General features: G+C 39.4%; 1 protein-coding gene across 1 annotated transcript in view; it reads right to left on the bottom strand.

The window, feature by feature from the left end:
• Positions 1 to 8,878: 8,878 nt before the first annotated feature.
• LOC116331656 (contactin-associated protein-like 4) overlaps positions 8,879 to 26,527 on the bottom strand; it is a 148,318-nt gene continuing 130,669 nt past the window's right edge. The window contains exons 19-24 of the mRNA XM_039602839.1: positions 24,888 to 25,112; positions 23,209 to 23,342; positions 21,016 to 21,103; positions 14,401 to 14,619; positions 13,016 to 13,087; positions 8,879 to 11,736 (exon numbers count right to left, since the gene is read on the bottom strand). Coding sequence (XP_039458773.1) covers positions 11,540 to 11,736; positions 13,016 to 13,087; positions 14,401 to 14,619; positions 21,016 to 21,103; positions 23,209 to 23,342; positions 24,888 to 25,112 — 935 coding nt within the window. The 3' untranslated portion in view covers positions 8,879 to 11,539. The remainder of the gene's footprint in view (positions 11,737 to 13,015; positions 13,088 to 14,400; positions 14,620 to 21,015; positions 21,104 to 23,208; positions 23,343 to 24,887; positions 25,113 to 26,527) is intronic.

Here is a 26,527-nt window from a genome sequence, read left to right as displayed (position 1 = left end):
ATCTGATAAAAAGTTAGAAATCAATTGGATTTGTTAATTATATCTTGAGTATTATGGAAAAAATGCTCAATATATAGAGCCTGATTAAACACCAAGTTTACTGATGTTTACCTTACAAATATAAGATTGTCTGTTGTGTTGCCTGGATTTACCCTATTGTGCAGCAGTGCAGTGTTGTTGCTGCATGAATGAACCATGGTTACTTTTCCAAGCAAAGCAACACATTCACAGTCACACAGAAATGCAAAACCAGAAACAGAATGAATTCTTATGAACTGATTATCGACATGCAGAGAAATGTACAGTCCAACATTATCCTGTGAAGGTCGGGAGATCCCTGAGAATCTCCATATTGAGTATTTGAAACATCCAGGAATTTGTTTGAGCTGGTTAGGCAGCGTTTTTGTGCAAAATCTTAGATGTGGAGAAGTGGGGCCCAGTGATCTTCTCCACTGACCTTACTCTCTACAGGCTCCTGACCACACATGCATGTGGTCAATAAACTGTCTATAGTGCCGATATAGTGCTGAGGGTGGGAGAGGGAAGGTGAGCTCCTCTCAAAAATTGCACGAGCCGCTGAGCTCTCTTTATAAGAGCTCCGGTGTTCAGTGACCAGAACAAACTGTCTGTTATCTGTAACCTTTTTATTTATTGAAGTAAAAGAAAAAAGAGAGGCTAAAACCTCCATCTAAACTTAAATACACATGTACGGTATGGAATCCAGGGCAGTTCTAGTGGGTTAAAACTGCTTTTTCATATATCTTTGTCACATATTTCCTCTGAACCGCTTTAGTTTTTTTCTGTTTTATATACTCATTCAAAATATAAAACATATAGGGAATATGAGTACAAATCTTGGTATAATACGTGTAGCAAATGTGCATTTCAAATGGCAACATGTTTAAGGTGTTAACGAAATTATTGAAAAGTAAAGCACGTTGCTGTCAAACTATTTTTCTGCTTCTGTTTAGAGAAATAGAGAAATAGATCACTTTACATATACAACAGTGACAAAAAATGACAAAAATAAAAAATACAAATTAGGTAAGGTAATAAAGAGCAAAAAGTAAGACTGAGATTATCCAAGAGAGTAGTTCAAATTTCATTGATAAATAATAAGTATGGTATAAATCTGAGAAAGAGCTGCAAGAAGGTATAATACAGAAAAATGCATGATAGGTATGTTGATGTGCCACAGAATGAAGAGTTATTGTTCAGTTTTATACAGAACCGTGATTTCCTGCAGCGTTCTTTATGTCAGAAAGATAAAAACCCAAAATGTAATTCTTCAAAGTGTTATAACTAAAATGCAAATGGATAGAGCTGATTTTAACCATGTTGATCGGTTTCTGACATTTAGGGACAAATAAGGCTTTGCACTTGATTTAAAAGAGAGACAAAGTTGGAGAGGCAAGTTTGAGATGTCTTGGACATGTGCTATGGAGGGATAGTGGATATATTGGGCAAATGATGTTGAAGATGAAGCTGTCAGGCAGAAAGAAAAAAGGAAAACCACAGAGGAGATTCATGGATGTAGTGAAGAAGGACATGCTGACCACTCTGATGCTTCAGATGAGGTGAGACTGAGGCAGATGACCCCTAAAGGAAGCAACAGAAAGAAGAAGACAGGATTTAAGCACCACTTTCTCAGATGAGAGCACCATTATATGAATCCCTATATGGATTTCCTATGTCTCACCTGATCTGGTCTGAAATCCCTGTGATAGACCCAAGTCTCTACTGACAGGATCGTTTTTCTCAAGCCTGAAAAAGAGGCCAGAGGAAATACAGGAATCTGGTTCCCTCTCGGAGCACTCGAATATGCTGAAAAGCTAACACGGCTTATTGTCCAGTGACACCATAAACACTCTGCCTAACCCCAGCTTTAATTGATTGTAATGAGCTATTCAGATAAGGCTCCTGTGTCAAATGTCTGAGTGTCTCATTTAACCAGCCCACACATGAATGGAATTAAGTGTGTTCATTAGAGATGAATGAAGGAGAAGTGGAGGGAAGTACCAGCGGACAGACTTTGTTACTTCCTACATGCTGTACTGTAGGTGGGCTGATAATTAGCAGGACAAACTCTGCCATCTAATTACTCCGCAGTCGGTCAAATTATAATCTGTGGGAGGTCTGGATGATTACCAGAAGCCTGCTATTAGAGAAGAGATCTTTTCCCTTCAGCAAAACATCATGTCAAGATATCAAGGGCTTCAAGCTGAACCAGACACTGCTTTTTAATGAGAGCGCTTCTCTGCTCTGCTCACTTCCCTGAGAAAGCAGCACAGAACTGGTTATCATGAAATAACTACCTTTGCTGGTAGCTGTAAGGTCTCTAACATCATGTTGCGATGGTTTGATGCTGACATGGTGAGCAGAAAATATATAAAAACCGTATTATGTGCTGATCCTTGTAGCTGAATGTGAGGAAGAGAATTACAGACATTACAGCAGAAGTTCGGGCTGTTGAGGGTCATTTGTTTAATTCATTCAGTAGCAGGTGCTGTAAACATCAAGGAAAAAACAGCATCTTCACCCTGTTACGGAGCTTCAAAGGCTAAATTAGACTGGGTTCCTTTAAAAGCTTTGAAGTCTGTAATGCAATGAATTTTCTGTCTTTAGTTGGTGCATTAACACAGATGTAATATGCTTACATGCAGTACTGATATGACATGGCCTACTCGCGCCCATAACCTGTTCCTACCAAGTGGAGACGCTGGACTTTGGTGAGACTGACTAACGATTATACTTTTTATTAATGTTGAATTTGGAATAGATATTTAATTTAAATGGTGTAGGTGTGTGGGAGAAAAATAAGAGGAGCAAAAGAAGGGAACTGAAGACTTTAGTGGGTTGTTAATAATAAGCTAGCTCAACCCCACCGGTGCTCTGCCAAAAGTTTAGATGTACCCAACAAACAGCAAAGCAACGACAAAGCCAACACTGGTCACTACCAATTATTACTTCACGCATCTGGCTGAAGAGTCTCTTTCACTTTGTCTCAGAGCATTAGCAAGCTTGTATTTTCACTATGTACACAATGTGCAGGGTGGTTGAGTCCAGCATCTAAGAAGGCAAGTTGTGATGACCTCACTGACTGCAGTAATCACCTGCTAAAATCTGCCAGCTTTTGCTCACTTAATTTAGCTATCGTGTACCTGCTGCACGGCTTGAAGTTTTTATAATTGCTCAGTCACACTAGATTAAAAGTAGCATTGCAACTTTCCAGCAACTGGGAAAAAAAATAAGTGGTTTCCAGTTTTTTTGCATTTGGTTACTTGGTTGCAAGTAAGTGTAGGGACCTCTTTGATCACAAGGCGATTGCACATGTTACCTAGTCAGAGGTAACCCAATTCCAAACAACTGTGGTTGACTTTGTCTGAATATGGTTTGCAAATAACTGCCATCTAATTTATAAATGCAGACAGACTGCCAACACATTGCAATGAATCTGACTCAGTTCAGCTGGATGTAGTTTGGTTATATTCCCAAGCATCTGTGTTATTTTAAATTGCTGTCATACAGCAACTATGTAACTATTTGTGAGCCTCATATATTTATGTTTATCTTGATTCCTTGAAGTTGAATTAAAGACGGCAAGTGGCTGCAAGTGGTTGCAGAGCCGTTCCCCAACTTTGAAGCAATCATTTCAAAAGCACACACAGTTGCTGTATTTTAGTCTCCAACCACTCCTCCCTAGTAAGTGAAATTATTATTTTGCAGTGTTTACTGTTACAACTGTAAAAGATCAAGCTTCCTTGGTTGCCAAGTTCGAAAATGTATCAGCCACATCCATCTACAGATGTTGGCTACACATAAGTCATTGCATTTTAAAGTGATGATGATATGTGTTTAATGTTAAGGTTAGATTGAGACTGGGACTACGTTGAGGCCCTACAGCTTTCCTATAACCACCCTATAAATACTTTGGTTTACCATTAATTCAGTTCAAATGAGTCGCCTCAAGATGCTTTAACGGAGTGTGTCTCACAGTAAATAATGATGAGATTTTAGGACATTACTTGATATCAAAAAGAAGAAAAACAAATGCAGAAAAGCTGGAATCAAGTCCCTAATCGGAAGTTCAGTTTTTTCTACCCTGTCTTCAGCTGAGATGAGGAAACACACAATATCTCTACACTATCAAAAGGCCTTTCATAGAGCCCAAACAGCGCTCCATTTTTCCTGCATCCTAAAAAATTGCGAAATCTCACCAAATACAGGGTTTATAATCTGGGTACGGCTGCACTACTTAAACACTGATCTCAGCCTAACAGTATGTGCAAATCCATGCATTATGTACTCTTAATTGCAAGTATGAAAGAACATGATTTGACACACAACAAATTTTAGTTGGTTAGCTCTGGGTTAACTGCAGGGTTTAGGGTGAGCAAAGAGTCATTTCAATTGCAAAGCGGGATTAGTGGCCTATTCATGAAAATGTGTATTTCCATCCGTTCAACTGGCTTACAGTACTATTGTGCTATTGCATTGCCACATATTCTGCTCATTTATTGTGTGAGTGATGACATAACTGCATACTTACTGCATTAGCGTCTTGTACGTAAAGATTAAAACATAATTGCACCATGTTTACAGGCGCACAAAAAGCATGCATCAGCAGCTCTCATCAACATGCAGATCTGTCCCGCTAAACCCTCACTCACCCCTCTGTCATCTAAGCAGCCTTTAATATAGCTGAATACCACAGTAATTACAGATTTTAAAGCTGCTGTTTACATCGCTGTTGAGGAGTAGAGGTGAATAATTGAGGGATTTAAGTCAGCAAAGTGGCCAACTGGCCAACTGGAGGAGAAAACAGAGCCAGAGATTTTTAATGGGGGAAAAAACATGAATAATAACAGCAGTACCTGATTTCAGCAAAGGTCATGCTTTTTAATTTCACTCAGGTTTCTCTATTTTCTGCTGATGTGACTTATAGATCAAACTTACCTGCCCATTCATGACAAAATAAAGAAAAACAAAAGCAAAGAGATGCCAGTAAAGTTTAAATTATTCATCTGTGTGGAGGTGCTGTGAAGTAACTCTGCATCTACAGGCAGCACTGGGTGATATAGTTCTGTCTCAGACCACTGACCACTGCTGTAATACTGCTGTAAATGGTAAATGGACTGCATTACCATGGTGGTTTTCTGGACTCAAAGTGCTTTACGCTATAAACTTCATCCAGCCACTGGCACGTGCTTTAATATAAATGGAAGTGATTTCAATTCACCATTACCCACCATCAAAACAATATCTTTTTCATATTGTTTTGATGGTGGGTAATGACTATGGAACTGCCTACCTTTGTGACACACACACTTTCTTAAATATATTAATAAGTAATACAGCTTGAAAGTTCAGATAATAATAATAATACACGTGAAACCTTTTCTACATTCATATTTCATTTGTCTGTAATACAGTGATGTAATGCATTACAGTATCTAAATATAATAATCACATTACATTTACAGTTTAAGGTAGTAAAACCTACCTTGCCTTGATTCTGTGAAGCCTCAGTCACACAAACCTCGAGACTGGTCAGTGACTCCCTCACTATGGATAATGTGTACACCTGGACCATCGATGAGTGGTTGCTAGATGTTACTGGCAGTCACTAGTTGAAATTGATTACAAAGAAGTGCCATATTGTGCCACATTAAAAACCTTGCAGTTGCGTAGTTTGCTAGCAGACTGCAGCGGTCGCCACTAGTTTGCATGGAAGATATCAGCTGATCTGCTAAAAATCACAAACATCCATGAAAACTGTGAAAAGTTCAATCTTCAATCTAAAGATGGGCTTTTTGAAATGTAATGGTTCAAATTTTAGTCTGAAGGCAACTGGCAATAGAAATTGCCAGTTGAGAAGCAGTTGCTCTCACTGAAACTTTTAACGACCAGCTTGTACTAACCAGCTATGTGGTTGTTTGAGGGTGAAACCATACCATAGAGGGTCCTTATATAATTATTGGGGTAAGTGGACTTACATTATGTTTATTGTTATATTGTTAGCATTTATCTCCACACAAAAAATACCATAAAAAGCAGGAAGTAAAATAATGCATTACTTTTAAAAAGTAATGTGTAATTTATAACTTTTAACCAGAACAATTTTCAGGTGCCTTTATCTAACATGTGAATGAACATCAAGCAAAACTATAATAATGCCAAGCTAAATTAAAACATATTTGTTGCATTTTGTATATTTTGCAAAAATACTGTATGATTGTGACAAACTTGCACAGCACACCATTCAGGAAAAACGCTCAGTACGGCATCAACCGGTGCAGTTTTAACACAACATCGCTTTAAAACAGAGGCAGCTCCAAAGCTTTAACCACGGTGTGTATCCAAAATAACCAAAGGAAGGGAGCTACATAAAGCCCCGTGAGTCACAGCGCCATCGCAGATGAAAAAGCCAGCACATCAAAGCTTTTTCAAATGTTAACCCAGGATGACAGTCTCTTTCCCTCTGCTGTCAACTGATTGGCAAAGAGGGGAAGAGACTGGTATTTATCATCCTAATCAGACGCATTAGATGTATACCGCACTGCCCACAGCTGAGACTGAATCCTTTAACGAGTTTAAATTCTAGTTGGCTGTAGAGATTATTTGATCCGTTTGATGTTTTCTTCAGCGAGTCTCTGATATCGCCGCTGATGCTGAAGATGTCAGTTATCAGCTTTACTTGTGGCCTCTGATCACAACCAGTAAGCGGATACTTAAATGAATCGAGCAGGGACCACTGATGTGCGGCAGCTGAATCATATCATAACCTCAGGCGTCTTAGCGCTTGAACAGAGAGAGGCGCTAAGTGACTCTTCACAGGCAATCACTTTGTGACACTCTGCTCCTGGATGCCACACGGCTTTACATATTTCTCTCATCTCTGGGATGTTAACAGCCATCATAAATGTCAGCACTGAAGGATGAGCATCCTCCCACACTCCAGTTAAAAGGAACACACATAAAAGATGTAAATGTATGTAAATTGTTATGGTTATTGAGGGGGAAGTCTTTGCTGTATGTCACATTCATTTAACAAAGAAACAAAAGATCGCAGTGGTTTACATTTTTTTTGTAAAGAATCTTACCTCAACTAATTTTCTTTCATTTTGTTTCAGAGACACGTGTCATCGTCCTGCAGAACCCTTCAGATATGTAAATGCAAGAACAAATTGATTCACAAGCACAATTACTGTTAGCGTTTAACACTTCTGTGATTCATGTGTAAAGCATGAAAACGTGATGGATTTTTTAAAAAAAGCATTGTTATTTATTTTCATCAAACAGGCCTTTTTTGTTGATAACCAAACAACCAGAATTATGGATGAAAGCTGTATATTTCTATTGCATGTCACTCACACTCACATCACTGTATTCACCAACACTACAGATACACTGACAACATTTCATTGTTAAACAAGTGCATTGTCAGAGAGAAACTACACCACTGTCAGTCAAAAAAAAAAAAAAAAAAAAAAAATACTGAAGAATAAGACTTTCATTACTCTATATTTATCTCAAAGTCAACAAATCCCATGAAAAGGTCAAATTTCACTTCCCCAAACTTTTTTTTCTAGCCTCAGTACTGTTGAAAAAACCCAAAAAACTAACTTGAGACCATGGTAGTTTTTGGCAAACCTTACTGGGATTTCGATACGTGCTTTATTTTTTAGCAACTCAGTTCAGCAGTAGATTCACAAATACTTTAGCAAGCATTTCCCATAGCAGGACAGTTTATGCACAGACAGTATAAAGGATGGACGTAGCCACTCTGACGTGGCCTGTTGGTCAGTAAAGTCCTGTTATGAAGCCTTGAGTAGAGCATTTCAAGCCATTTGAAACCAGATGCAATGAGGGAGGGGCAGCTCCAACTGTGAAATAGTGTGCATTGAGCATATCTTTGATAAGTCCCTCACAACTCTCTGGATGACAGTAATTTACAAAATGGGTTTAATGTTGTTATTCGTTATGGTGAATGACCATAAATCCATCAGGGGAATATTTACTGAAGTCACACAGAGCAAGGGAGCCAGGGACTGTTTTCCCATAGACTTCTATACAACTGTAAGTTTTATTGAAACTAGAGGAGTCGCCCCCTGCTGGACAATTAAAAAAACTGTAGGTTTAAGGCACTTCAGCAATGCTTTTCAGACCTGGAAGCTATGTCCATGTTTTATCCTGTCTATGGGTGCACCTGTGTACTGTGTTCACGGTAACAAAATGACTCGTCAATCAAAGTACAGAGAAATATATATCACAATTAATATCAGTTACCTGTTGTTGTTGTTGTTGTTGTTTTTTTGTTGTTGTTTTTTTAACTTCACAGAGTTTGATGACAATAAGAAAACTGCATAACTTCAGACCTGGTCACATGATGTAAGTTTCATCAAATTAATAATAATACCCCCCCAAATCTGCTAGGGTAATGATCTAACATGGCACCAATGAAAAGTGAATTGATGCAAATTTTTTGCTTTATTTTAATCACATTAATTTAGGTTATTAGCCAATTTGCGTATTTTATCCACATCTGAGGGAACATAGAGCCAGAGATCATAGAGGAAGGTTTTGTGGGTTATTAGCTATGTTGCATCAATCACTTCTATTTAGATTATCAAAAATAAATAAAATCGGGAACTTGAAATTTAAAATACATGATTTTAAATATGTATTTAAAACGTGTAAGTTAGTAAGTGGACAAACCTGGTGACAATAAGGACTTCCTGATTTTATTTTGGAAAGTTCTTTACTCAGTTAATCTGTACTGACAAATATGATGACAAAATGACAGGCAGTGTAACCAGCCCGGTACACAATTAAACTAAAAGACAGTCCAGAAGCTGTAGCTCATCAGCTAGTGGAGCATTAAGAATGTATAGTTCTTGTGGCTGTGCTCACATTACAGGCTTTGCTGCACCTTTCTGATTTTGAACTCGTTTTTTTTACTCTTTTTAGACAATTTGTTAACTTTTTAATCGTCAGAGTTTGATACATTCAGCTCAGTAACAGATCAAAGTATTGGACCAAAAGTTCAGTAATGCTTTGAAAGTAGCGGTATGATTATTTCAGTAAAGTCCATTAATGTGTGTGAGGGAGCCAAGTGGAAGTCAGTAGGAGTGGCATGTGGGAGTCTCGGGTATGCATGCTCTCTAGAGTGTCACAGATAATATTCCTATATTCAGGGGGCTTAAATTTGGCGAGCATGCAGAGCATACAGGATAACTAGCCCATGCTTTATTTAGAACCTGAATGAAAGAGCCACAATGTTTTAATACAGCATCCAGTTCTCTTTAATACGTCCACTTGATGACAACAGAAAATATACAACAGGAAGTGGGATGTAACCCCCCCACCTCCCACACCAACGGTACCACTCTGAAGTGGTTGTATGGCCTAAGATAATATAATATAATATAATTAGTGCTGTCAGAGTTAATCTCGTTAAAACGACATTAACGCCATAACTACATTAACGCGGCAAATCTCCGTTAACGAGTTACTGCGGATTGCCCCGTGCGTGGGGCTGCACAGCATCAACGCGTTAGCAAGGTTAGCTCATTAATGCATTGACGTTGTCCAGTTATGGCGTTAACGTCATTTTAAGGAGATTAACGCTGACAGAACTAAATATAATATAATAACCCAATTTCCGAAAAACAGTGGCTTCCTTAAATTCTCGTGTGACCAGGTCTTCATCCTTTAAATGACAAATTAACAAAATTCTACATAATACAGTAGAAAATGATCAGCCTCAAATGTAACATGGTTGTATTCTTGTTCTGTTGTGTTAAAATGGTTTGACAAAACCAGAGATGCTCACAGTGACAGTTTGCACACGGTTTCCACAAATCACTTCACAAATCCCACATTAGTGACTGGTGCCAATGTTATGCTGTGTTTGCAGAGGAAACTTTTGAAAATGTTCTTCTCTGGGTCTTGAGAAACGTCTTATTTGCTTTATACATATGCAGCGTGTCATCCAGCACAGTTCAGTCTGCACGCTCGTCTGGATGTCAAAGTTACCTGTTGAGCCTAAGTAATCGAGTGCTGCACTGCAGTAACTTCTGCTGCGAGGACAGTCAGTGCTTCTTCACCAGAGAATGAACTCTCTGGAATCAAGAATGGGACAGACAACAATGCAAAGAAAGAGATGAATTATGCACTTTGAAGATTTAGCAACTTTTGTCATTAAAATCCCATCTGTGCATTGGGGTCTCTCAGAGAGACGGTGGCGTGTGTTGATAAACAGCTGCTGTTGGGCCTCTCTGCTTGGTGGTGTTTTCATTATAACCATGTTTGCTTGACACAGTCTCTCAGATTATCTTTCAGTCTTATTATTCTCCTCTGTCTCTGCTTTCCATCAAATCACAATCCACCTGTCAGATCAGAGCAGATTAGCATTTCAGAAACACATTAACCGTCTCTGTGTGCAGTGAATGAGGTGACAGACAGCCACACTGTTACCGCCAGCATTAAAAACTTCCCCATTCACAGACATTTAGAGCGTTGGGAGAGGATGCTCCCTGCAGGCAACATGCAGCAGGGAGGAAACTTCAATAAAAGAAAAAATATATAAAAAGCCAGGAAACTACAAGAAAAAGTTTAATGTTGTGGTGTGCTCAGAAGAGAAAAGAGACTGAAAAGGAAAGAAAGGAGAAAATGAGTCCCTACTGTATAAAAATCTCTTATCTCCACAACTGCAGCATACCAACAGTACAAATGCAATATGTGCTTATTCATGAGTGAGCAAGACTGTTGACTTTAAGATGTCACTTAAAAAGGACCAAAAAATCTGTTCTAGCACAACATGGCTGGAAAGATTTCACTCAATAAAATGTATAATTGAAATGCTGACAAAAGCAGTTCATAGATGTCTGTTAGCTAAATTCCTCTGACAAAGTACAATTGTACAAGCTCGCACAGGTTTCCTTTAAAGACGTCTTGAAGGCTCCAGAACCTCGAAATTGTTATTCTCCCAAAGCTTCCCGCATAATAAAAAGGCATTACAAATGAACAAATGCCAGCACTTACAGAAGTAGTCTTCCTGAGGGCCTGATTAAGGGACAGACTTTTCCACTTCCCGTTAAGCAAACAACATTCATCACCCTCATAAAAATGTACCATCAGCCAAATAACTGCAAACACCCTGATTCACAGGAATAAAGAAATAAAGTTAAATCAACCCATAAAAAACACAAAATACCTGCAACCTTTGAATATGACAGAGTGACGATAGCTAGAGACTGCTGTAGACATAATTTCCAACATATACATTTTTTTTTAAATATTTATAGTAGTGGAAACAAGTTTGTCAACACTTTTTAGGTCCAGCACTGTAGTCTGTTTGATTCACTATATACATAATATACAGTAAAAGATAAAACTGTTCCTTTTTTACGTTCTCTATTGCGTGGAGCCGCTGCGTTGTGGCTCAGTGTGCAGTCTGAAGTGCTGAGGGATGACGGACAGTCCGGTCTGCACCCCTCCAAAAAACCACCATCTCATCAGGCATTCAGGATTCTTGTTAAATGATATACTCCTTTGGGTTTTCACTGGGAACGCTCTGGGAATCAGCCTGGTTGCTAAAAGGAAAATCCTGGCTGTTTTCCTGCCGGACTTCCTTCACTTGCTGGTTTCGATACGTCTCTTTTCTCCGGTAGAGGAATCTGGCCGTTATCGCCAGTCCAGTCACAACCACAAAGATCACAACAGCGATGACACCTGCAGGGCAGACATATCCAGGCATTCAGGTTTGCACAGGTCTTTTATGTTATGTAGCCCACACTTAAACTTTGTATTTGTATTAATGGAGTGGACTTAATAATACACAATAGAGTTTAAAAGCACTACAAACCTGGAGAACTACAGAAATCACAAGAAAGCTTGCTTAACAGAGATCAGGTTGTGTTTGAGAGTAAAAGGTGGTCAAACCAAATATTGGTATGATCTTGGTATTTCTGCCTTATACCCTGCAAGTCCTTGTATGTTTGCACATGTTTCAATAAATCCCTGCACCTATTTGAAGTGGCTCAAAATCTGCTCGCAGTGCTGTTTATTAAAAGAAATGTTAATTAAAGAAGGTAAAAATAGTTAGTGCTGAGCAGCTGCTGTTGGGTTTGTTGACACAGAGTGGATATCTCATCTCGGGGACAAAGATATAACACAAGAAGCCCTTTAAAAGGTAAACACTAACATTTTTATTTATTAAAGTCTTACTTTTCTTATCTGACTGTAAGTTTGCCAATAACAGTAACACGCTTAGCCTTTGGAAATCACTCATCAAAAAAACACAAAGCACAGACATTATAAGAAAGCTGGAAATAATTTTATGCCCTGCAGTAAAACAGCTAATACCTGCAGTCCTATAATTTGGTTAGACAATGAACTGAGTAGAATCCACATTGCAATTCACTTGTAAATCTCTCACAGTGCTCACAGTACATTGTCTGCCCATCTCTCCTGGGTAAGTCAGCTTTCTTGCCCTGCAGTCTGGTTGTTCTAATCTAACTTCAGTACACACTGAAGAGAATTTCACACATTTGTACTCAGCTGGACTCCTCTGTTTGACACATTTCTTCATTCAGAGAAAGTTTCATCTAATTGGAATTCAAAAACAGAAATCAATTTTGCGCTTTACTACTTTGGTTTTAAAACTTTTGAAGATAACAGTGTGAAAGTTTCAGCAGAGGTTTGGTTAGTTCAGCTGCCCTTGTACACTGAAACATGTTTAAACCACTTGACTCTCTCACTTTTGTCTCGCTACAACTTTATTGGAACACTTTGGAATCAATCTTCATTTTGAATCATTCTGGAGAGAGGAGGCGGGGATGTAATTTAGTTCAAATGAAATATTTTGCTCATCATATCACCTTTGCCGAAAACCCCTTATCGCTGAAATATTGAGTCTCACGTAGTTCAAGAAAAGTTTAACAGCAAAACGCAGCAAAACAAGGTGAAAAGGGTTCACGGTATAGTGAAGTATGTTTAAAAAAAACAGTACCTCCAATAAGAGCCGAGTCCGTCCTAATGGCATTGATCAAAGGTTGACCTGAACCTGCTGAACCAGACTGATCTACAGCAGAGAAAGGATGAGATAAAGAGGGAAAAACGAGGTAAACAGACGCAGTAAGGATGAAAAACCAAGGCAACATGAATTAAAAGAAGAGATACAGAGAGATATAGTAGAAAAGTGAGGTAAGGTAGATGAATAGAAGAATGAGAAGCAATAAGAGGAAATAAACAGGTCAGACAAAAGAAATGGACATGGGCGATTTAGAGAAACAATAACACCCATAAAAACAGATACAAAGCGAATACTACAGCAGCGTTTAGACGACTGTTTAAGGAATATAAAACTGGATGAAAACAAGAGCGGAGGAACTGTTTGTAACTCCCCTGTGTGGGCCTAATTAATTATGTTATCAAGCACATTGTCATTTGTCGCCCCAACAAGGTGTACAAATTTAATGAGACCATAATGCAGCTCACAAACAGCAGCTCCCATCAATAAGACACACACACACATGCACGCAAAACACACAATGACATTTTAGTTTTTATTTGGTTAGCCTTCTAACCTACTATTGCACATTTATCATCACGTTAAAAGGGTCGGAAATTATCAGGCGTTTAGGCCAGCGAGAACAGCAGTTACATTTAAAATGAAAGGGCAAAGGCATCCTCTGAATGCTTTTTTTGGGGCGTGTTTAATATATTTTTCCAGAAATATTAATAGAACTCCCATCTGCAGTGAGCAACAGTACAGCACCCTGGGTGATTCAAGGGCTCATACAGCAAGGCTGATATTTCCAGTGCAATTGGGCTTTCGCTTTTTATGAAACAACTTTCCAGCCATGGCATGAGGCAAAAATTCACTGTTGAGCCTCTATTGACCTCCCATCCCACCCTCTGCACGTCACGTCTTCTCCAAACTGCAAAGCACACAGCGGGCTATATGACAGCTTGATTGGACCCAGAGAACTAAGCCTGAGCTGGCATGATAAATTCTGGCTGGAGGATTTCTGTGTACCAAACAGTTTACACAACCATCCCTTAGAAATTATGTATATATACACACCTACTTTACAACAGCAAATAAATTCTGCAGGAAAACAGCATCTAGAATGTGTTTTTAGTGTTAGTTATGGAATAGAGCAAGTTAACTTGTATAACTGTTATATTACAGGTACCTTGCTTTTCTCCAAAATATCCATGGAACAATGCCATTGTGCAAAGACTTAAAACTGAAGTAAAACTAACAGATAACGTATGAAATTATCTTTTGAGGTTTAAGTTAAGACTCTAATAATTTGTGATCAATTTAATTACCATAAACAGCTTCTTTACAGATACCAGATGATGCAAATGAGGCTCCTCCTTTCTTACCTGACAGGTGGTGTGTGTTCTCAGCTGCATAGGGATTGGTTGAAGCTGCAGAGCCACAGTTAGATTGGACTAAAGGTCCAGTGATGATGACAGGGCTGGTGTCTGAGTGGCGAAGAGCTGCTTTCAGAGGACTAATGGTGTTAAAGTGAACCACCGACAGACAGCCGGTAAAACCGAGGGACGCCAACCTGGCCAGGTCTGGATCCAGGTCATCAGACTCTGGGAATTAGAAAATATCAGACTCTTAAAATAAAAAATACCAAAAAGTCATTTTTGTGACAACCATGTAATCTCACTTTTGACAGTTTTGTTCTTTTGTCAATTATATAATGATTTAAAAGTGTAACTTTACAAATCAACCAGCAACCCTTGCTCAAGAAGGATCGCTCTGCTCGCTGGAGGCGAGTTGTTGTACAACTGCAATGTGTAAATGTGAGAGTGAGATAAGCTCAATGAACATATAACTCATTGCTCAGAGTATTTGAGACGTGCATGTCTTTGCTTTTCTTGGCAAGAGTTTAGTGAGAAGCACTGTATCACTAGGAAATATGTATCTATTGTCAGCCGTTGTTACGACCCGGCTCAAAGGCCGCAACATAAAAAAAGAGATGAATACCAGAGTGTTAGTGAGAAGAGGTTTTATCTTAAAATGGAATAGCAGGTTGGCTAAAATGGCTGATGCCACCAAGGCAAAGGCAAGTGAGCTTCCTAAAAGCCTGCCTCAAGTATGCTTTTATCCACACCTGACTAGGTGTGGCCAATTAGCACCAGCTGAACATACTGAGGAAATTAGGGGCTGCAGAGGGACGTAACACCTCCTCCCTCAAAAGGGTTCCTCTAGGACCCCTAAATGTATTAAAAGCCCCTCTGAAGCCTTCAGGTCCTTGACCCACAAACCTGAAATAAAAGTAAAAGCTAACAGAAGCATAGTGTTCACATTATAGTTGGCATCTTTAAGCATGGATGCCCCTGCATGAGGATTTGCAGTTGCCACACTGAACATACACAAAAAGTAACATGTGACCAACACAAAGGAGTGCAACAGTCAAACTCAATATGATTACTTTACCTGCTACAACACAAAACCAAAAGTAGCAACAAATAATCACAACCAAGTAATCTGGTCACATACAAGTGGCCTTGTACCACAACAAGTTACTTTAGTCCAAGGTTCAGTAAAGCAAGCACACTAGTGACCCACCACAAAATGGAGAGCTCACTTGTTTTTGCCTTGGTGGCACTAGCCATTTTAGCCAACCTGGTATGCCATTTTAAGATAAAACCTCTTCTCACCCACAGTCTGGTGTTCATCTCCTTTTATGTTGCGGCTTTTGAGCCGGGTCGTAACATAAGTTAGCTTCACCTTGTAAATTTAATCTATAGTTTTACAATTTACTGGCACGCCACAGCAGCCAGACGTTGCTGTTTTGTTTTATTATCCGACTGAACTTGTTAACTTGGTTTTAGGACCAACTTTAAATGTAAATTTAAAATGTAAACAAAATGCTTTATAATTAAAGAAGCCATGTGTGTCATCATTTCAACAACAGCTTTAAAAATATAAACCTTATGGTTTCCATAGGACAGTTTAGCTAATCACTTCAGATAACTGAACTTTTAACCTTTCAGAAGCTTGCTCTGTCAACCAACAGGGTGATCTGACTAAGTAAAACACGACAAACACTGACAGGTACATGGATCCTGCTTCACATTCCCACGTTATCAGAGTGGGACAATAGTGGCAGCTCATTGACTGTCATAAGGACACACACAACCTCACACACACTGTCAATACAGCACAAACCGTCAGCTGGTCAGCTTTAAAGTCTGCATCCATCACTCCGTTTGACACGTGCACCCTCCAGCTCTTTCTGTTCATTTTATTGACTTCAATCTCTCCATCATCACCTCTGCTCTTTCACAGCAGTGTAAACAGCAGCTGCAGAAGCCCACATTACTGCTGGAAACAGCTGCATCACTATCTGTTCAGATGACTGAGAGGTGACTGTGGTTTAAGCAGCACACATCTGCATGTTGATGAGAGCAGCAGGAGACACTGCTGCAGCCTGTAAGCTCCTCTCAGCTGATACACTACAGCCACTCTCTCTACCCCCACTTTGTTTCTGTGTATTCCTTCCGGGTCCATTAGTTAGGCTGATGGATGACAGGGTTCGAGGGGAGTGACAGAAAATCCACTTTCCTGCTGCTTTTCAGATCCTGATCTGACTCCCGGCCTCTTCTGGTTTGACAGAGGGGAGGACCGGTCACATGCTGACATGACAGGGTTAAAACCCACAGTGGAACACTGAGCACATTCACTGCATAAAGAAAAAAGAAAGGATCCTGAGGGGGATTTGTATTAGTTGTGTAATAAGACAGCATGAGTGCACGGCTTCTATTACATGTGGATTTACATTATTTCGTTAATTGTTGTTCTTTTAAACAGTTAAAGATTTTGCCACAGTTTTTCAGTTCTTACATGGTGCAAAATTCTACATAAACCTATGTTCATTATATAGCACGTCCTGATGGATGCCCCGGATGAAAGGCATTTCATTCGGCTGACTCATGTTTCACTATTAATTGCAGAGTGTTACGTTTTAAACCACCAGTGTGCTGCTGTGACTCCGAGTCTTATCAGAAAGCTGTGACCACAGCCTGCAGCCTCTCAGCACCTCGTGTTATTAACAGCTTATATCTCAGCCTGTCTTTGATGGTACTGCTCAGGGAGAGCATGAATAAGTCATGACAGAGCCAATTTCTCCCTCACCCCAGCACTGTTACAGGTCCCAGTTCAAGAGTATGCATTGGAGATCAATGAAGATGTGGTTTAACCCTCCCAGAGAGTGAGCACTTTTCCCCAGGTGTAAAATCTGCACTTGTGCATTAAAGCAAACACAGTTCTGGTTTAACCTCACCCACCAATCACGGTAAACCCTCGACGGAACCCCATTTGCCAGAATAACTATCTATTTTTGTATGATAGAAAGGTAAAAAAGAAAAACATTTATATTTATTTTAGTCGTTATGTAATTTTTAAATATCTACATGTCTAAATTGCACATACTGTGATAATAACATGCATTTTACTATAAGTGAAGTGGTTATACCATCTATGAAGATGTTGACATAACCATATGTTTTAAGGTTGCAATGCTGTATTGCTTTATGCATATACTGCATTATACAGAGAAATGTTCTGAATATGTATCCTCGCCTCGTTAATAGAAATGGGATGGACAAAATAATGGAAGCGTAATGCAATTCAGAATCCCATATTCTCCATTAACTTAACATTTATGAATCCTTCTCACCAGCACATCCTTATACTGGGACCAAACAGATCATATCCATAATTAAAATGCAATAAGTACCAATTTGTGAATATCAACAAAAAGATTATTTAGTGGTACCACGATTTACATAAATGCACCATCGTTGTGTTTCGTTTCATTTCATTTGCATAGTATTTGGTAGAAATATAAATATCCTTTATTGTCCCTCACTGGGGAAATTCACCTGTTCCAGCAGCAAAGTGAGAGAGAGATGGAGCGTGAAGATTCACACAACATCTTCACGCTGTTGAAATGTTGTGTGGTTACTGGACTTCCTGACCAACCGCCCCCAACATGTCCGACTGGATAACCGCTGCTCATCAACAATCACAATGAACACCGGTGTACCACAGGGCTGTGTGATGAGCCCTTTCCTCTACTCCCTCTTCACCCACGACTGCAAACCTGCTGATGGTTCCAACACCATCATTAAGTTTGCAGATGACACCACGGTGATTGGCCTCATCAGTGACAACGATGAGTCCGCCTACAGGGAGGAGGTGGATCGTCTGGCTGAGTGGTGCGACACAAACAACCTGCTGCTTAACACCGAGAAGACTAAGGAGCTCATCGTGGACTACAGGAGGAATGCTGACCCACATCCACCCATCCACATTAAGGGGATGGCTGTGGAGCGTGTGAGCAGCTTCAAGTTCCTGGGAGTCCACATCTCCGAGGATCATCATCTGGACGACCAACTGCTCCAAGCTGGTCAAGAAGGCTCACCAGCGCCTCTTCTTCTTGAGGACTCTGAGGAAGAACCACCTGTCCTCAGACATCCTGGTGAACTTCTATCGCTGCACCATCGAGAGCATCCTGACCAACTGTATAACAGTCTGGTACGGGAACAGCTGCTGCCTCGGACCGGAAGGCCTTGCAGAGGGTCGTGAAAACTGCCCAGCGCATCGCCGGAGCACCACTTCCTGCCATAAAGGACATCTACAGGAAGCGGTGTCTGAAAAGGGCTGGGAAAATCATCAGAGACCCCAGTCACCCATCACATAGACTCTTCACCCTCCTGCCCTCTGGGAGGCGCTACAGGAGCCTCCGGACTAAGACCACCAGGCACCGGAACAGCTTCTTCCCCACAGCTGTCAGACTCCTGAACTCTGCCTCCTGACATCTGAGCCACGTTAAACTCATGGACTGAACATACACACAACCACTAGCACTTTACCACTACTGTATAGTTCTGTGTAGATCAGGGGTCCCCAATCTCAGTCCACGAGGGCCGGTGTCCCTGCAGGTTTTAGATCTCACCCTGGGTCAACACACCTGAATCACATGATTAGCTCATTACCAGGCCTCTGGAGAACTTCAAGACATGTTGAGAAGGTAATTTATCCATTTAAATCAGCTGTGATGGATCAAGGACACATCTAAAACCTGCAGGGACACCGGCCCTCGTGGACTGAGATTGGGGACCCCTGGTGTAGATAATCATTCTGTACATACGATAATTTTTAATCCCACAACTGTTTATAACTTACATAGTTCACATTTCTGTATAACTGTATATCTCAGATTTCTGTATAGTTTTTATTTCATATTTATATCCTGTACATAGCTTGTACTCACTACAGCCTGTACATACTTAGTTATAGAATATTCATAACATACTTCACACTGTGTACATTATAACATACCATAATAGACCCATTTCTGTAATATACTTACACATCTCTATTATTGCTAATTTATATTGTAATATATCTATATCACGACTAAAGCACTTTCTGGATGGATGCAAACTGCATTTCGTTGCCCTGTACCTGTGACATGTGCAATGACAATAAAGTTGAATTCTATTCTAACAGAAAAGAATAAAAAATACAAGAAATAAGAGACTGTACAGGGCAAATTTACAACACAAGAAAAAAAATAATACTGTAAAGTTAGTGACCCTTATTTTATTGAAACCCTAATTGAAAAGTGGTGTAATCCCGGATACGTTACTGCAAAAGGCATGAGGTTCAAACTCCCCAGCTGTTGCTGAGGGAACTTGTAAACTTCATACAACAACACCTGCATTCATCTTAGACTGAGATTTTGATTTTCTGTATTTCCTATTTACTGAGCCGAAGTTGTTCTTCATGTTTTCACTATGAACTGGCGATGGGGATGAGTTCTTACGTTTATGTGTTTTTAAAAAACTACAGCATCTCAAAAAATTAAAATATAGATTAAAAAAAATATCTATATAATTTCATTGAATTAGCAAACCCCGACACTATGAATGTGTCTCAGTGCTCTGCTGAACAGTCGACGTTCAAAGACGTTGGCCCTCACAGTGTTTATGCAAAATTTCATGAAGATTGATCGAGTTGTCTAGAAGGAGATGCTGAAAGGAGAAATGTATTTATTAAATAACGTGTGGAGAATGAAGCCTCTTAAAGCTCAAGTTGTCTGTCTGAACTAGCTTCCAAGCTTCCATTAATTACAGAAATAATATCGTCTGTGACATTAATAGGAATGCTAAAAACAAGATTTAAGTGCAACAACTGGTGAAGCCAAGTGAGTCATGCCTACACTCATCATATTTCAGGCTTACACATACGCAATGATGTTTCCTTTAGTTTGTTGTAATGGCAAATTTTCCCATAATTGACGCCATTAAAATTAAAAATATTTCCTGTGTAGTTTTATGTTCAATTCAAATTGGTTTTATTAAAAAGTGCCAAGTTACAAGAGCTTACACTGTAAAGACACTAAAGTAATACAGAGAAAACCCCAACAATGAAACAATGTTTAATCAACAATATTGTATCGTTAGCTTTATTTTTTCTAAAATCTTGTTTCTATTTTTATTTCAGTTAACTGAAATGTTTTTATATCTACTTTTTAGTTTTAGCTACCTATAATCCCCAGTGTTTTATAGAGAAAATGGACAATGGTATGAAATATTTGCCATTTTCAGGAAATCATATGTTAAAGTCGATATCATTTTTGCTTTTTTGGCTTCTGAACTATGGCATCTTTTTTAAATGAAAGATATCAGAAATGTCTGAACGTCAGTTCCTGCAGCAGCTATACACGAAGTTCAGGGTTAAAGTCATGATTAAAGACATTTTTCCATTTTGCCTCAGTCTTTTTTTTCCCAGATAATCTGAATAATCAGGCTTGCTGAGAACAGCTAAAGCTACATTTATTTCTTTAAGTTTCCTAAAGCTGAGTGTGAAATGAGGCCAAACACCCCAGAGCTGTTATTCAAATGAGTGTGAGTCTGAGTGTTCTTTAAGTAAAAGGGCTTCTTCTCTATTTTTACAGGCTCCTCACTTACCGTGCACTCTGCCCAACACCAGCGACTTCACAGCGTTGAATTCCCCATCAGATGTCAGATTGAAGTCTTCTCTGGCATTTTCATCAATCTGAAGGAAGAGAGCTATTTCCATTATTTAAATAGGAAAGTTTTGTTTTAATTTTGGCGACTTTGAGCGGTAAGTGTGGCACGAGAAAAACAGAAATGGTTCATCACCAGGAACATGCTCTAAATTTGATGTAAATTTGTTTAAAATGGATGTAAAACTATCTTCATCACCTTATGACTCCTATACTGTATGCTGCTAAACATACAACAATTCAGTATGATGGAAAGTGATAAGATGAAATGTGCCTCATAGTTTACTGGAGCCTCACAACACAGTGAATCAGGAGGCTACACCCACGCAAGACAAGGTCACCTTGTAATTTATCTCACAGTTGATAATTATATAGGCATTCTGGCTGCTGCCTCCTGGTTAGATAAAATTTACCTCATACATCATCTGAGGCTCTTGTTAACAAGATAGGAGATTCAGGAGATCCAGATACGATGAAGATGCTTCATATTTCATCTGTGCCTTATTTAATGGGCGGTTTGTCCGCGCTGTCCTGCTATAGCTGCATCCAACTACTGTGGGTGGAAGTGAAACTAAATTGCTGACTGGGGCTTAAAACAAAGAGGGATTTTTTTACAATAGTGTAGTGCGGTCCACATCAGAACTGCTTGTGTGTGTGTGTGTGTTATTGCCCTTGAGATAAGCTCCTCATTGCCAAAGACATGGAACAAAAAAAGTTTATCATAAGTAGCTTTGCACCTCGTCTTCTTTATCTGCGCGTACAAAAGCACATCATCGACATAAAAGCAGCAGGTTTTACAACACAGTGATGCATGACTTTGCATTATTTATGGAATCATTTTAGCAAGTGGCCCAAGCACCATTACATTACTGGTAACGATACTGGTTACTGGATCATCACAATTAGGATATTGTATTTTCACTAATCAGTTATTACTGATCTCCAAAAGTTGAATCTGTTCATCTGGACGTAGCGTTTTGTGGGAGAAACGCAGTTATTACTGACTTTTTTTTAGAAAATAAGAATAATCCAACTTTGTTACTGTGTTCTTAGTCCCTCTCTTTGTACATAAATTATGCTTAAAATGAGAGTTAAGAGAGTTGAAAGGAATCTGTCAGCATAACTGCAGGAAAGAGACTGCAGGAAAGAAAAAGACCAGACTATTACTTATGTGTAGTATTAACGTAAAAACCCAAATTGCAGATATCTTTGTTTTTTTTGTAATTATGTGTGAAGAACGACTAAGTTATTCAAGATGTATTTCTTTTCCAGAACTAGACAGCAGCAGAATTCTTCATAACCATTTCTTAAAGTCAGGCACAGACTGAGCTGTTGCAGATGAAAGATGACATGTGTTAAAGAAACGTGGTGATATTTTGTGGTTGTGGTTCCAAAATGTTGGTATTTACAGAGTTCAGCAGTGACTCTTGTAACTTTGATGCAACATCATAACCTGTTGCATCAGGCTAAATTCTGGAAGTGTCAGAAGAATCACTATACCTATCTCACAATGAGACTGCTGCGACCGCTACGAGCCACACCCGATAATCATTCTGGAAATACAAAATAAAATGATTCTCAGTGTGTGGTTCAAACATGCAAACTAAATGTTTCCAGCAAAGATGAAACTGTTGTTGAGTTGTGGCAGCAGAAGCTTGTTTGTATGATGTTTTCTGGTGTGATAATGACAGTGCAAAGGAGCAAGTAATATGGAGAGAAACACCCTCGAGATTGCTGCAGGGGACTGAAATTCTATAGTAGTTATCACCTTTACAACAGTCTGTAAACAGTGAATGAAACATGATGTTGTGTACCAAAGTTTATGAGATCCATGATGATGAAATATAAGTTTGTAGATGTTTTAAGGGTTATGAAGCGAAGGTGGCAGGGATGTGGCCAAAGGTTTCTAATTGAATGGGTTGCTGTTGTCACTGGCATTAACTCTGCAAATGGGATAATTTGTGTTCTGCTAATCTGTCTTTTGTTCCTCCAATGTAAGAAAACAACAACCTTGCAACTTTGCATTAAACACTGGACTTGTTTTTTTTTACCTAAAACAATACCTTTGCCTTTGTGCGTGCTGGATTTCTTTGCACTTCACTAATTTGCAAACTTGCTGATGAGGTGGTTTTACCTGCACAGACACAGAGTCTGTCAGCCTCTTGATGGTAACGGTGTGCAGCTGTCCATTGGCCACGTTCCTCACGCTGCTCCTTAACACTTCAGCATCTCTGCTGCTGTCCAGCTTGTATCTCACCTCCAGCTTATCTTCACACATAACAGACACACACAAATACTCTTTAAATAACAGTGTTACAACTCAGATATATGAAAGAAGTAACAACATTTCTACACTTTCACAGAAGAAGGATTTGAGATCATCAGCATTAAGTTTTGTCTTTTCCTGAAAATTCGGCTTTGCTCCGTTGTATAATCTTCACCAGCAGGGCAAACATACATTTAATCCTTCATATATGAATCTGAATGTTTTGATGAAGTTGTTGTTCTATTAATTGAGATTTGCATATTAAGAGGATAAGCGCTAATTCCCCATCAATAACAGCACTAATCCAATTAATTCCCCTAATAGTCAAGCATATTAATTGGAGATTTATCAAAAGAGTGAAGATTAAAGATTGTTTTTAAAAAGTAAAGTTTTTTTTCTCACATCTGCAATATTTCCATAAATCAAAGTGAATAAATCATATCACAAGGTCAAAATTACAATTCAATATCTTCTTTTTGAGGCGCTGAGGAAAAGAGGGAAATATTAAAGACCTCCAGGTACCAGCTAGTGCTCTAATAACAATAAATGTATTCTTTAAAAAAGGAAAAAGGGCCCTAAGTGAAGCAGTAGTGCTTGGGCTGAGGGGGTTTAACTGCAGTCAAGGATAAAAAGAAACGAGCCATCTTAGGGCAAACAAGAGAAAGCTCTCAGGGATTTAATTGGACGCTTCATTTTAAGAGCATTTACCTGACGACTCCACGGTCAGCAGCAAATCTTAATGCCCTGCTGTCCATCAGCTTTCTCTGAGTCATTAACACCAGAAAAAATCCATTTACAACTAATCTAGCAGCAAAGTGCCAATTTTATTAGACTCCTGGATGCTGAAAATGTAATTTTCAACTCAAAGTGCCTCGTACCACTCTTAGAAGTCAAACTCACAACACAATTATTTCACACAGAAGCTAAGAAAACACTTCAGCATGTTTCCGGCTCTTTTATTCAGAAGTGCGCTGACCTGCCTCCTATTATCGGCCGACCTAATCCTTATTCCTGCAGTGTCACTCATTGGGTCTCAGAGATAAGTCCAGAAAACGCTTTATTCTCAACTTGAGACAAAACCTAATAGCTGGCAAAGCTGGCTGTATAGAAAATGCTAAAGGCTGACGAGGCAAATCCACAGAGAGGAGTGATCTGACAGATTTTGATGATGCAGAGCAGGAAACGAGGTCAAAATCAGGAAAAGTTGTTAGGAATGAATAGGAGAGAACAGGAGAGAATAAAAGGAGAGGAGAGGAGAAATGAGAGGAGCATCAGGAAGGAGAAGTAAATTTAAAAAATATAACTAGACAAAGTTTAGGGAGAAAAATGAGGGCTGGCATTAAAAGTTTCTGAGATTTCAAAACTTAAAAGTTGGGAAAACTAAAAGTGGAGTTAGCAGGGGTAAGACTGAGAAGAACAGTGTACAAGGAGGATCAAGACACCTCTCAATTAACTTAAGCAGGAGGATAAGGAAAGAAAGGAGATGAGATCATTAAAAGGAAAACAAGAAAAGAGAAACAAGCATAGGAGGCCTGTGCCCCTCTTACCATGCTTGCTGATGAGCACAGCCAGGTATTCTCTGTAGTAGGAGCTGACGTAGAGCAGCAGAGCTGGACTCTGGTTCGTCCTGAAGCTCAAAGAGATGTTCTCTGCTCTCAGCGTCATCTCAGAGTAGATGGAGGACGGCAGAGCGCTGCTGTTCCTGCTCAGCTCATAGGGCTCCTTGAAGGTGTAGCTGACTGATGTTCCAGGCTTGAAGCTGGCCGACACCTCTGGCAGACAGGACAAAAGAAAATAGGCGAGGATTTAGAGCGCTGTTCAAATTAAACATTAAAAGAGTTAAAGAGGTTATATAATAGTGCAACAACATCTTATTGTTGTTATACATACATCAAATATATGACTTTCTAATAATAAAAAAAGTCAACTGACACAAAATTTTAAACTCACATTGCATATTTTATCATCATTCTGAGGCAGCGGTCCCCAACCCCCGGGCCACGGAGCGGTACCGGTGTGTGAGTCGTTTGGTACCGGGCCGCGAGAGTTGAGGCTCGGGTGTGAAATGTATGGTTTTCAGGGGTTTTATCAGTTTTATCATTATATTTTTATTGTTTTTATCGTTAACTCGGTTTCCCTGGGTCTTTTCCCGTGTGTTATGAATAAATCTTCTGTTTTTTTGGTACCGGTACTGGTGTTATTTAAACCTTAAAGGCCGGTCCGTGAAAATATTGTCAGACATAAACCGATCCGTGGTGCAAAAAAGGTTGGGGACTGTTCTGAGGTGTCAGTGTGAGGGTCATTGGAGCTCAAACTTAAACTTTTACTTATCTACTATTTTTCAGTCCTGCACAACGAGATCAGCCTTTGGAATGAACCCATCAACTTACAGTATCTATTTTTTCACTTTCTGCCTCTTACCCGGGTCCAGTTTGCAAGGCTAGGGGTTTGAGCAGCGATGCCCAGAATGTCCTCCTAGCTGGACATGCCTGAACACCTCACTTATAAGCCATCCTGAAGACATCAGAGCTAGATGCCCAAACCACCTCAGCTAGCTTCTTTCACTGTGGAGGAGTAGTGGCTTTATTTAAACTCCCTCTTAAATGAAAGAGCTCTAAGGGATGAAGTTTATTTCTGCTGCTTGCATCCACAATATCATCCTTTCAGTCACTACTCATAGCTTGCGGCTATAGGTAAGCGTAGATTAACTGGTAAACTGACAGCTTCGCTTTCACTCTCAGCTGTACCTTTACCACAAGGGAGTTGTACATTGTCCACATCACTGCAGACATGTGTGAGTCTGCAGAGCGAGTGAGGTGTGTTGCCCCTGTGTGACAGAGTGAAGCTCAAGTACCCCGCCTGAACTAGCTGGATATTTGAAACCCCCCTTATTTGTTTTACCAGTTTACTGACGTCTCCAGAATTTCAGTTATCAAAAATATCATTAATAATCTTCTGCTTTTCAGCTGATTGCTAGAGCATTAGCAATAATTTGAAAACTTCACATCCTAAGTTTTCAGCCTACATGAAAAAGATTCTAGTTTGAAAAGTGTTAGCTCTGCTTTCAATAATGTAAGAGTAAACAAATTATTTCTGGGGCACAGAACAATAAATATATACAAAATTATCCCCATAGTGTTTTCCAACTTTAATTAACTTGAAATGAGGGCTGTGGTGTAGGAAGGAT

The sequence above is a fragment of the Oreochromis aureus genome, linkage group 18 (genome assembly GCF_013358895.1).
Source record: "Oreochromis aureus strain Israel breed Guangdong linkage group 18, ZZ_aureus, whole genome shotgun sequence".
NCBI lineage: Eukaryota > Metazoa > Chordata > Actinopteri > Cichliformes > Cichlidae > Oreochromis > Oreochromis aureus.
The sequence above is the reverse complement of the archived record's forward strand: the minus strand, read 5'-3'. Positions and strand labels throughout refer to the sequence as shown.